The sequence below is a fragment of the Pyxicephalus adspersus genome, chromosome 3 (assembly GCF_032062135.1).
Source record: "Pyxicephalus adspersus chromosome 3, UCB_Pads_2.0, whole genome shotgun sequence".
Classification (NCBI taxonomy): Eukaryota; Metazoa; Chordata; class Amphibia; order Anura; family Pyxicephalidae; genus Pyxicephalus; species Pyxicephalus adspersus.
The window spans coordinates 122,568,389-122,580,657 of record NC_092860.1 but is presented as its reverse complement, the minus strand read 5'-3'; the positions used below and the strand labels follow the sequence as shown (position 1 = coordinate 122,580,657).

At 37.9% G+C, this 12,269-nt stretch overlaps 1 protein-coding gene across 1 annotated transcript in view; it reads right to left on the bottom strand.

Moving 5' to 3' along the window:
• Positions 1 to 6,371: 6,371 nt before the first annotated feature.
• Positions 6,372 to 12,269, bottom strand: part of CLOCK (clock circadian regulator) — a gene marked incomplete at its 5' end in the record, with an annotated part of 20,489 nt that continues 14,591 nt past the window's right edge. The window contains 3 exon segments of the mRNA XM_072406226.1: positions 6,372 to 9,195; positions 10,198 to 10,453; positions 11,601 to 11,803. Coding sequence (XP_072262327.1) covers positions 9,043 to 9,195; positions 10,198 to 10,453; positions 11,601 to 11,803 — 612 coding nt within the window.

The window sequence follows — 12,269 nt, the reverse complement described above, 5'->3', positions numbered from 1 at the left end:
GTGTCTAGGTAACTATTGGTTACCTTGATAAATGTAGAAAACAGAGAAGAGTAGACACGAGACAAATCAAGTTCATGTAAAGCTGGGGTTGGCAAACTCGTCCTTTAGGCCAGATTCGGCCCAGCTGGTAGTTCGTTCTAGCCTAATGCCGGCCGGCAACCCACGGCTCCGGAGCGGCGGGTTGCTCGCCGCATTGGCCAGGGGGCATTAGGAACTACCGGAACCAGTGCTCCGGTGCTGCCTTCTTGCTGTTGCTCCCCTATTTACAGCAGCTGGAGTTGATATACCGTAAAATATAGTAAATAGGGAAAGCGCCCTGAAGGTAAATCCCTCTCCTCCGCAATGCATACAGAGAAGAGTGATTTCACTTCAGGGGGCGTTCCCTGGTGGTGGGCGGGGCCATTAGGGCAGGACTCCAAACGTTTTCCTACCCCTGATGTAAAGGATATCGAAAGCCCAACATTGAGATTGGGCTCAACCTGCTATACAGCATGCAGCTATTTGAAGAATATACATTGAGCTGATGAAAGATCGTCACCTTGGTATTCGCATTCTTTCTATACTTGTCTGACCACTGTAATGCAGTGATCAGCCATGGAAAGTTAGTGAGTTATAGAAGGGAAACCTTACTTGGCAATATATCCAGCACAGCTCAGGGCGAGAGGTTATCCTGGAACCACTGGTACAATATCTACAGGTAAATGAAGACATACTAGAAATGGTCTTTATGGAAGACTCACCTATGTATGAAAAACTGAAGCAGTGCAATGTAAGGAATTATAGCGAATTTTGTTGTCTAAATAGGCTTCATTAGCGAACTACATTGGATGGGAAAACTGAATAGGCCCTTTTTACTTTGACACGTAAAGGCTGCAGTGCTGAACCCAGAAATGTTTTTAAGCCGGGTGGAAAGAAATTGTAGGCAGGTGGCAGCCCCTGTATTCTGACCTAACTCTTCTGTAATCACCCAAACACAGCCGGGTGGTCACTGAAAAGTACCGGATGGAGCACCCAGCTAAAAGGGGCTGGGGGGAACACTGGCTTGATATATTAAGGAGTTGGGGCCGCTCATGTGTAAGAATTTCTCTTAATTTGCAGAATATGGTGAAGTTGTGCTGACTTCACTCATCTAATCATGTAATTGCATATTCTTTGCAAAGGGTGGATATTTTTTAAAAAGTATATATTTACTTAACATCACCTCATTACAAATGTTGGCCTTTAGGCTTTACCTGTTTGCCATTTTTTACTTAAATCGGGTTGGGGGTCTAATATTATGTTAGTTTCTTTAGCACATACAAACTCAGTAATAAATCCAAAATAAATAGAAATTATGGCCCTGCATGAACTGATCTTAAACCCCTGCAAAAATGCAACAAAATAACTACAATATAAAAAAACACTATTTTTTTACAAAAGTAAAACATTTAATTTTCTAGGGGAAAAACAGTTGACAACATACATCTCCTGTATAAACAACAAAAGTGAAATATAGTTACAATGTGGACGTATGTGACAATGATTGGGCTTCCTTAAGCAATTTCTTTGGTTCTGCATCCTGACCACTGCAGTTTTTGGAGCTGCTTCAGACGTACCCAGAATGTATTAGATGGACAATATACTGAAACAGCATGTAGCATGTATGTGGCCATTTCCCACTTCTTTGCATGGGGTATGTACAAAGGGTTTTACACAGCATTATTGCTACTACTCACATAATATACCTATACAAGTCACAGGCCACAAATCTCTACTATAATGCAGATAGAAATGGATGCCAGCCATAGAACATCTTCCATTGAAACATAGCAAGCAAATGACAATGTGCTAAAAAAAAGAAAAAAGAAAAAAAAAACATTCATAATTACCATGTTTGTTTCTACTTTCAAGAGTCAGCCCATGAAATTTTGATGTTTAGTTCATACACTGCGATTTCCACCTTCATATAACTCATATTAGTGGAATCTTTCTTGAAGAAGTCCCAATCTCCCTGTAATCCATAGGGCAATTAAAACTTAGAGCACTCTTGTAATAGGGCAAAGCCAGTGGAAAAAGCTAAACAGAAATATGAAATCAGCTAGTTACTGAACCATCAGCATGTATCCAAAACTGAACTAAAGCCAATTTTTTATTGGACTGACTCATACATTTATTAAAAAGAACAAACTCAGAGTGATGCTGCCAGTAACACATGTACCCCAATAAACTTTATAAAACATAAAAAATATAAAATGCTGCTATAGGCCCATGACTGCTAGAATGGGGATGTTAAGATAGTCAGGATCCCAGCTTTTAATGTCTAGCAGGTGGTCATTTTTCTGGTTCTTCAGCTCTCAGTATAAGTTGTAAACACTTCATTTAAATGAACAGAAAACATTATAATGAACCAATGTTCATACATAGGATGGTTTTAGATTATGGAGAATGATGGAAAAAAATGTTTTTTAATAAGCAGACCATGGACATTAGATGGCATTTGGATGTCCTGGAAATTACTTAAAGCTTTTCTTAAAGTAAACTTGTGACCCACAAGTTTAAACTTGTGGGTAAACTTCCCACCATTCAAGTATTTGTAAAACCTTAAAGAATCAGGAGTGAACTTTACAAACCTTCACTGACCTATGTAGTTGCAAGCATGTTAAATTCCTCCTGAAAAAGGAGATACTGAAGTTGTTCTTTGTGCAGCTCAGATTCCCCCTTCTAGTGGTGATTTGCCAATCTACCAGCAGTAAACACAGAGACACCAGCAGATCTTGCTAATCTTGCTAAGATAAATACCTGATATCTATTAGTTTGGGGATATTAAGTATTCATGCAAGGAGAAAAATACTTGTGGTGGCTTTGTTTGCCTTTAATACATCTAAGCTGCAGATCTGGAACATGGATGTAGCCAATGAAGGTCAGACTTCCTTATCTTCATACCTGTCCTGGGTCAGGAAGATATTTCTAAAGAGGTGTACTTTATAGCAATCATTTACCACAAAAATATCTGGTCAGCCAAGACTAAGCAAATATCCCACTATCAACTGTACATAAAGACAACATATCTGCCAGATAAAAAAAAACTTCATTGAAGACCAATAAAAAAAAAAAATCAGTTGTACTTTAAATTCTTAGGGTACAGGGCTGACTTTTACTTCCCATTGATTTTCCTTCAATAAAATGATCAGATTGTTAGATAATTCAACAGCCCATCAATTGTAAGAAATAGATTTTTCAGATCAGTTCAGTTCAGTAGTGGATTGGTCAGATATGTTGGTAAATATTGATCTAAACTACACAAGTTGTATCTCGTGTATTAACATTCGAGTAGAACTTTTCACTGTCCAGCCAGGAAAAATGATAGGAAGAACAGAATCTTGTAAACATGTGCTTCTGGAATTTTTAATGATTGATTACTTAATAAAATAATGAACAGATGGAACAGTTAAGGTAAATTTGGCAGCTGATCTGCTTATGTGCGCTACACATTAAAATATCACTGCAGCAGATTTCATGGGCTGTATCAGAACACGTGTAATATTTATTAAATATGAAGGACTACAGCTGGATCCATATAAATAACAGCAGACATGCTGCATGGGACTTTTCATACACATTCTATGTGACACAATATGATCATTTAAAAGGTGAACTTTTCTAACTATGGACATGAAAGGCTGATAAATTAACAATAGAACCAACATTAACCTAATCCAAAATAAAATTGATTCTGGGTAGAGTTTTAAGCTATGTACACACATGCAATGGTTCTCATCCAATAATCGGCTCAGGGCTGATATCGGATGAGAATCTTGCTTTTGTACAGCGCTAGTTGTCCATCGTCCAAACGACTGTCCTGGCGGACCACCGACGATGAACAACAAACGATCGTAATGCAAATGGAGAGGGAGAGAGTGGGGTGCGGCTCCATCATTTGCCCCCCTACCCTCTCCAGAGCAGAATGGCGCACTCGTTCATACATCATGCAGTCATTGTCATTGGAAAGGATTGTGAAAGATCCTTTCCAATGACAATTATTGCATGTGTGTACCCCAGCTTTACTTGCTGCAGCCTTGACTTTTCCTGAAGCTCCCACATTATAACACTGCTAAATGCTGCAGCAAGGGGTAAAATACTCCTAGCAGCAGTCTGACTTTCTTATTTGCTGGCAGCGGAAGACATTGGAACCCTTGTTGCAGCACATACTGTAACAGAAGGGAAGAAACAAAAAAAAAAGTTACAACCCCTCATTTTTTTTTGAATTACAGGAATAGGAAGGGTTCAGTTGGGCTTTCATATGACATACAATTATCAAACTACAAAACCTGTCTGTGCAGGTTTTCACCTCCGGCTCAAATTGAATCGTGCAGGTTTCTGACTTGTTTACTTTAAGGTGAACCACATTCCTCAAAGTTCACCAACTCCCAACTAAAGTCGCCCATGGTACATGCTGTATGAATTTACTACACCCTATTCTAATTCTCTGTTGCCTTCTGAAATAATAAACTTTGAAACTGTAGAATTTTTACATTGAAAAGTGTGATAACAAAAGTAATCTAAACTATGGAAGAGGGATGGTTTTTATTTTAATGATATCAGGGTCCTATTAACTATGCGGGGAGAGAAAGATGAAATCATTTCCAGTCTGAATGAACCTGTATGCTGGTCAATTTGAAATACCAGAGCATTTCATATAAATGACTTTTCACCTTCACACCCTACAGAATCCACTCCTCCACAAGTGGCCATCTGTGTTGTGTGGTTTCCTAGTATGACTGCATTTCTAAAACTCGCTGGGTTACAAGCTGGCTTAAAACTAATAACCTATGTGATGGTGCTAAGTGAAAAAATACCAGAATGATTTAGGGTAGCTGAAAAAAAGAACAAAACTAAACACTAGAAAGTAACAATTTATCCATGAGTATGGAATACATCATAAGGAATGCTTCCAAGTTTTTTTTTTTTTTTTTTTTAATGCAAACACAATACATAAAATACATTTTAACATAAAACTGCCTTCGACAATCCTATCAGTCGCTGAATGGATTTCCATGATTTAGGACACTTGCTATGGACCCCAAAGAAAACTGCAATTTTAAAATTCACTCATTAAAAATTCATTCACTCCTTTAATTCACAAACCTGCTCTCCTTCAGTCAGGTATAACATTATTCACTCTCTTTGAACAGTCCTAAAACATGAAAGTCCCAGATCTGTTAAGAAATGTGCCATAGGATTACTATGGGAAAGTGGTATTTGTGCATTTTCTGCATCTTTTATTCAATGTTTGCCTTTTAGCTGTTGGGACACAGAATGGAGCCATACTGGCACAAATCGTATGTTATGTGACAGCATTCACTAAATCTGATACCAAAATGTCTGTGAGATGACAGCTATTATAATGTATTAAATCAAAGGGAGCCCAAACATGTTCTCAGATCATAGCAAGTACCTACAAATCACGGATTATAAAATGTTCCTGGGACTGAATTTTGGACCTGAATAGAAGAAAGGGAAAGTAGGAGTGTTGACTTATTATAACAGCTTCTTAATTAATGAAAGGTAGCAGCTGATTGGTTGCTGTGGGCAGATTCCTTACTTTTCCTTACTTTGAGCTTATACTTATGATGTGCACTGTCAATTCTATTCTATGGAAAAATCTGAATTCTTCATATTTCTATTACCAAAAATCTGTAACTCTAAATTCTACATATTTCTATTTTCATCATAAACCTGTAAACTATAACAAGGCACTGTATGTACTGAGGAGTAGTGGAAAGTCCTCAATACTATCTAATAATAGTGCAGGGCTGATCAACACCACCCTTCTAAATAAACCAACAAGTTAAACTTTGTAACAAAAAAGGCCACTAAATCCAGCTGTCCCAGGTGAAGGTATGGTCATGTTAGGTTGGACTAAAGATGTGACCTGTACATTAAATAGGGGTTGCAAATGAGCAGAAAGTGGGAGCAAGTCTAATGGAAGGAGAAAGAGAAATCCGGAGAGTTGGCATCGTTTTACAAAAGTTTTGGAGCAATGCGTGTGATGAGGTTATGAGTGAGGAAGTCAGTAGTAGGTCATTGGATGAGCGAAGAGAGCGGCTAGGGGAGTATATTTTTTTACCAGGTCAGAAAGTTAAGTGGGAAAAGAACTGTGTAGGGATTTGAAGGCAAAGCACAGGAGCTTAAATTTGATTATTTAGTGAAATGGAAGCCAATGAAGAGAACTGCAAAGAGAGGCAGAAGAAGAGGAGCGGTGGGAAGGATGGATGAGTCATGGATGAAATGATGACCAGACCAATAGGAAGCAACCCAAAAGAGCTGTGCCACAGATACAATTAGTGTTCAGGATCTGAAGTACAAGAGGGTGATGTCACTATACTATAGCCAGACCAATAGGAAGCAACCCAAAAGAGCTGTGCCACAGATACAATTAGTGTTCAGGATCTGAAGTACAAGAGGGTGATGTCACTATACTATAGGGCCGTGTTTCTCAACAGGGGTTCCGGGGATCATTGATCAATGAGCAGTTTGTGCCTCTCAGGTCAGTTTAAGTGACACCAATGATCTTTTTGGCTATTGACAGCCTCCATATTCTCAGGACAGGCGTATTAACCATTAATACATTATCCTCACTGGTGCTTTGTATTCTATGAGTCGCTCAACCCCTTGCCTTACATTGTAGGAATGTGAAGAACAGCAACATCACTGTTACTGCAAATCTGTAGAATATGTAGATCTAGAATGCAGTTATGTCTACTTATAAATGCACAATTACAAAATGAACATGGAATCAATGTCCTGCAAATATCAACACATTTTTAAGATGATTGGTATCAATTTGATGTTTTAAAACTACTTAACTACTTAAAAGACTATACATTGCATTTAGGCTACCAGTGATAACAGCCAAAAGAGGTATCAGGCTGTGAAGGGTTACCTAATAAGATGTACAAGGCTGTGGACAGTGACCTTACTCTAATAAATTGCTGCACTTTTCACACATATCTCACATGTGCACTAAGGATATTGGAGGAAATGTGGTACATTACATTAGATTCAAAATTGAGGTAACAACTGTCATTAACAATACAGTGATTGTACACAAGTCTCAGATGGCCCATATATAGAAGTGGTTACTTGCAGCTGAATTTCTGTAAATTTTACTTGACAACATGTGAGCAAAAGACACTTGTGTAAATGTTGGCTGAGATTTTCCCATTCTCCTGTTTGGAAAAAATCACATCCATTTACATCACATTATCCATGTGTAAAGGAAGCTGTATATAGGTTGAATATGCTATGGGACACTGACAAAATAATTCACATGAGCATGCTTGGGGAGGAGATGGTTATTAAATAGGATACCTATCTATTATCCATCTAAAAACAAATGCAAATCTAAAAAGTGCTCAGAGCATGGTGAAATCTATATTCAACTCTACAGCTTTCAGTAACGCAGCGATAATGAAGTATAAAAGCTCATTTTTCGTGCTGCCTTGATGTTTGGCAAAGCTGAGAAATCCCTTCGACTTTCAGTGAAAGAAGGTTACCTGTATTTCCAATTTGGAAACCCAATATCAACAACAAAAAATAAGTACTAGGGTTTATTGTCTATTACAGTTCAATGTGGTGATTTCTGCAAAAATTTAAATAAAAGCCTAGATGTGATAGAAACTCAGATGGACTTGGGGAGCTGATGTATTATTAAAAGAGAAAATTAGTTAAAGTAAAATAAAAAAAAAATCCTGCTGGTGAACCAATGATGTAAGGTCTGATGTAGACATAGAACATTCCTAGTCTCTTTTGAAACATACAAGCAAGGTAGAGGTACATGCATGCACCACAACAAGCTTTATGAAAGAATATGCCCCAGGTCTTCCCATCAGTTAGGTAGGACATGTTATACTTAGGGTTGTATGAAGATCATATATTAGTTATACTTGGGGTGTATGATGGTCATATATTATTCTGCTAAGATAAAATAATGCACCACAAACCACAGGAATCCAATTTCACAGACAAGTGATGGAATTCCGTCTCCGCTTTGAACCGTTCTCATCTCACAAACAGTAACATTCCACCAGACTGGGAAATGTTCTTTTTCCATTATTTGTGATATTTGTGATTAGGATTATGAAGAAATTCCCATCACATCAATCTTTGTCCTATACTATATAATAAACAGAAACTATTAGGACTATTTACTTGCTATTCATCTCAAAGCATAGATTTTATAAAAGTCCTTCCTAAAACTGAAGCTAAATGCCTTTTGTCAAAAAAAGAGTGTGCTCAGAGCAACCTGAACCTAAATGTGTAAAAAGACAAAGTGACCAAGGCAAATGAAGTAATATAGACAGATGTAAATAAATGTGCTACCAAGAGAGAAATAGTAAAGTCATTGTTAGTGATCACAAATAGCCAGCGGTAATACTAAATACGGTAGTGACAAACTACACAAGTCATATATTTCTCCATCTTCAGGTTACATCCAACAAAGGTATGGACATAAAGTGTACACAGAATGCTTTGGTAAATGCGCTTATGTATCAATCATATAGTGTTGTGCAATAGAAAAGTGGAGCTGAATAATCAGTAGTTAGTTAGGAATTTAGGATCAAGGAAAATAGTAAATATAATATTGTATATTCTTCCAAAATATGTGTACTCTCATAAAAAAACTCTAACATAGACTCTTCTTATATGTTTTCTTTAAAAGGCCACTAAAAATTGTTAGCAAGAATATTTAAAAACAGATATCCAAAAGCAGCTTTTAGATACTGGATTGGTATATCAAGTGGGTGGGAGAATGCAGGCACCTCCATGACCAAAGAAATCCACAAAAATAAAATCTGCTCTGACACACTGATGTGCAATAGATAAAATGCCAAGACTGTATCAACACACAACGGTTAAATACTGCAGACAGGTGCTCAATCTGCTCTGCTGCCTCGTACCAAACATTCATTGTGCTGCATTGGTAGTGATTATCAGTTTTCAGTACTGCCAACCCAGTCCATCCATCATGTCATAAATAAACAAGTCCATCACACGTCAGGGTTACAACTGCTGCACTTTGGAGGGATCGCTCATACTGTCCGTCCTATGCCGACTTAACTGCTGCTGGTGTGACTGGGCAAAAGTGCTTTGTTGTACGGGGAAAGAGGAGAGGATGAGCTGAGCTGACTGGTTTCCATGAACCAACCTGGATGCCTGGTGAGACATAAGAACAGTATTGTAATACCTGCTGAACTATAAAAGAAGAACTCCCCACCTCCCCTTTCCCACTTCACAAAGAAAAAAAGAGAAATTACTTCAATATACAAATACACATTGGACACTTTTCTTTCCTAAAGGGGTCAAGAACAGATATATATCATGAATGGAGCTAACGTTTTCTTGTAAAGTGCATACAGTCATATTCTTCAATACAATACACATGCACAAAGATAGCAAACACTTGAATGTACCTTGAGTTTTTAATACACAGCTGCATTATTTTTGTATGTTAAGGATTTCATAATGGTATTTTTAGGCTTCAAAATCTAACCTCCAGCTATGAGATATCTGCAAGCTCCCTCACTGATGCACCCATTGCCCTGTATTATTTGGGGGTTTGGGATCAGTCTTGATTAGCTGAACCAAGATAAATTAACTCCTACAAATTACTGTACATTGCAAGGCTTGCAAACAGGCAGCTAATAAAGCTCTTACTGCTGAAAAGACATAATAGATCTGCCTGCCTGCTCACACAGTTTTATTTTCTAAGATGAAATTGCACTTTAAATCAGTTCAGCTTTCACTAAAATCATTTTACACAGTGAGTGAATAACTGGAAAGCTATGGGGTTGGATCTCCGAGTACAGTCTGGTTTTGCAGCTCATCTGGGAAAGGAAAATAAAATAATTTGATTACTGTTCTCTAAGTAAAGATCTACTTCAAACACTGGCCACCAGGCACGTTTTTTTTTGCAGATAGGGACAGGTGATCTCCCTTCAGCAAAATGCATTGTTACCCATCTGATCATTTTCTTCTTCTGTCAAAGATGACAGGATGATACCTGACACATCCCAGCTTCCCCTGGAGTTGCAGGGCATGGCGGCACTCATGACAGAACTGGGACAGGCGCGTACAAATTGGCTTTAGTTCCACCTCAAGTGTTTGAAAGTCTATATATTCTGGTTTACCACAAATAAATGCCACTAGGATCACTACCTGCAAGAACTGCTGTGGCTGCTGTCCAAGTTGTGCTTGAGCTTGCTGCTGAACAGATGGGAGCTGCTGCTGTTGGTCTTGTTGGTTTTGCTGTTGAGGAGTAATAGAAATAGTCTGTGGTTGTTGCTGCTGGGTGGCAAATGTTGGGTAGGCAGTTACCACTGGGCCCATAAACATGGTGCTGGGAACCATAACTGCTCCACAAGCCATCGGCGTGGTCACCAGTTTAGTCACGATTTGTTGAGCTTGAGAAAACCTGCAAGACATTAAAATGAACTATTAACAATTTAACATCAAAACAATAATAAAATGGATAAAACTTAACTGGTCACTAGATAAACATGGAGAAAGCAACTGCTGATCTTCTGAAAATTCTACATTCCTGGCTGTCCTGCTGAACCTTTGGTTCTAAAACTTTCTGAATCATTGACTCTAAGCAAGAATACAGAACAGGCCTTTTCACTTCCTTGTGATTTGTAGCTGCTGTGTCAGAAGGAAGGAAAGCACTGGTAACCTTCACATTTCTTGGTTGACAAACTTCAGACTTAAAAACAAAGGTCTGTAAGACAGAAGCACTTACTTTACATAATTAATAAGTAATAAAGTCATACCATCAGCCCCTAATATACACACGTCTTAAGACTAGTATAATATGCAAAAGCAATATTAGGATACATTATTTTTTCACAATGTTACCCCATATTTATTTTCAATAAAAAAATCACCATAAAAATAGGTTTCCTATTGGATTCCTTACACTGGATATACTACCTAGGATATCCAGATACACAGATCTGGTCTCTATGGTCCAATGTCCCTCCAATACAAGCTGGCATTTGTAACTATTAGTATAAATTCCTGTCTACCCTAAAGAAAGCTAGGAGGTACACAGGATATGCGGCCTCTTTTGGCGGAGGGCATAAAGCTGTAATGTTGGAATCGCACCTAGACTAGCAAAATTTCTGCCCCTAGCCAGCAAAAGCTCCATTTACCCGTCTACCTCTTAACTTTTTTGAGTTGACAGGAGATGCCATTCTGGTGAATAGGGGGTTCAATTTAGAATTTTCATGCACAAAATATTTTTAAAGTACAACTCCATGTTTGCAGGGGGGAAAATAAACCCTCCGTTAACAGTGAAAGCTATATAGAAAGGGATTTTCCTGCTTTCTGCTGAATGAATAACAAGTGCTTTCTCATTCAGTGCATTCATATGGACCTAATCTCAATGACTGACAAATACTGATAACAAAAAAATGTAAGGTAAAAAAAACAAAAGGTGAAGTGAAAAGACTTTTCAACAGAAAATAAAGCACACAAGAAAGTAAATAAAATAAAGAAAATAAGAATATAAGAAAGTAAAGAAAATAAATAAGTTTTATCCTATACAAAAAGGATTTTCTGACCTGATTTGTCTGTCTTGGGAAAATGTGGTAACAGCAGCCCCCTGGTTAGTCTGTTGCCTGTTGGCTGGCATTTGAACCATGTTAGCAGCAGATGGCTGTGAGATCACCATTGTGTTGTACAGTGGAGCAGCTAGTGAACCCGCTGCCTGGCTGGGCAGTGACGTCTGCTGAGAGTGTCCACTGTGCAAGTTCTGCTGTCCCTGCTGAAACACGTAATGCACATTTTTTTAAATATAATTTAAACATGCAATAGTCAAAATACTGTAAATAATATGCCAGTAGTAAATTTCATACACATTGATATACATTCTTTAAAAACAAAAACATTTGTGGTTCATGAAACATAATTTACATAAATCCAAACTTTTGCTGAGGAACGGTTGGATCTCTGAATTTTCTGATATGTAATGTGTGTGGGCTTGTTTAAACTATGCTGATCACAAAAGAAAAAATGCCACTTATCTTCCTTTGTAAAAGTGCTAGTTACCTAGTAGGCATGACAAAGCTTTTGCTTTCAGAGACACTGACCCAATGAGAAACAGTTACAAAATTCCAACCTCTTTTTCTTTTTTAATTAGATTTAATTGTCCCCTACAGACTGGATTCTGTGATTCAGCAAACAGCATATATTGGAATATTTAGAATTCAACTCCCTGAGTGTTTAATGCC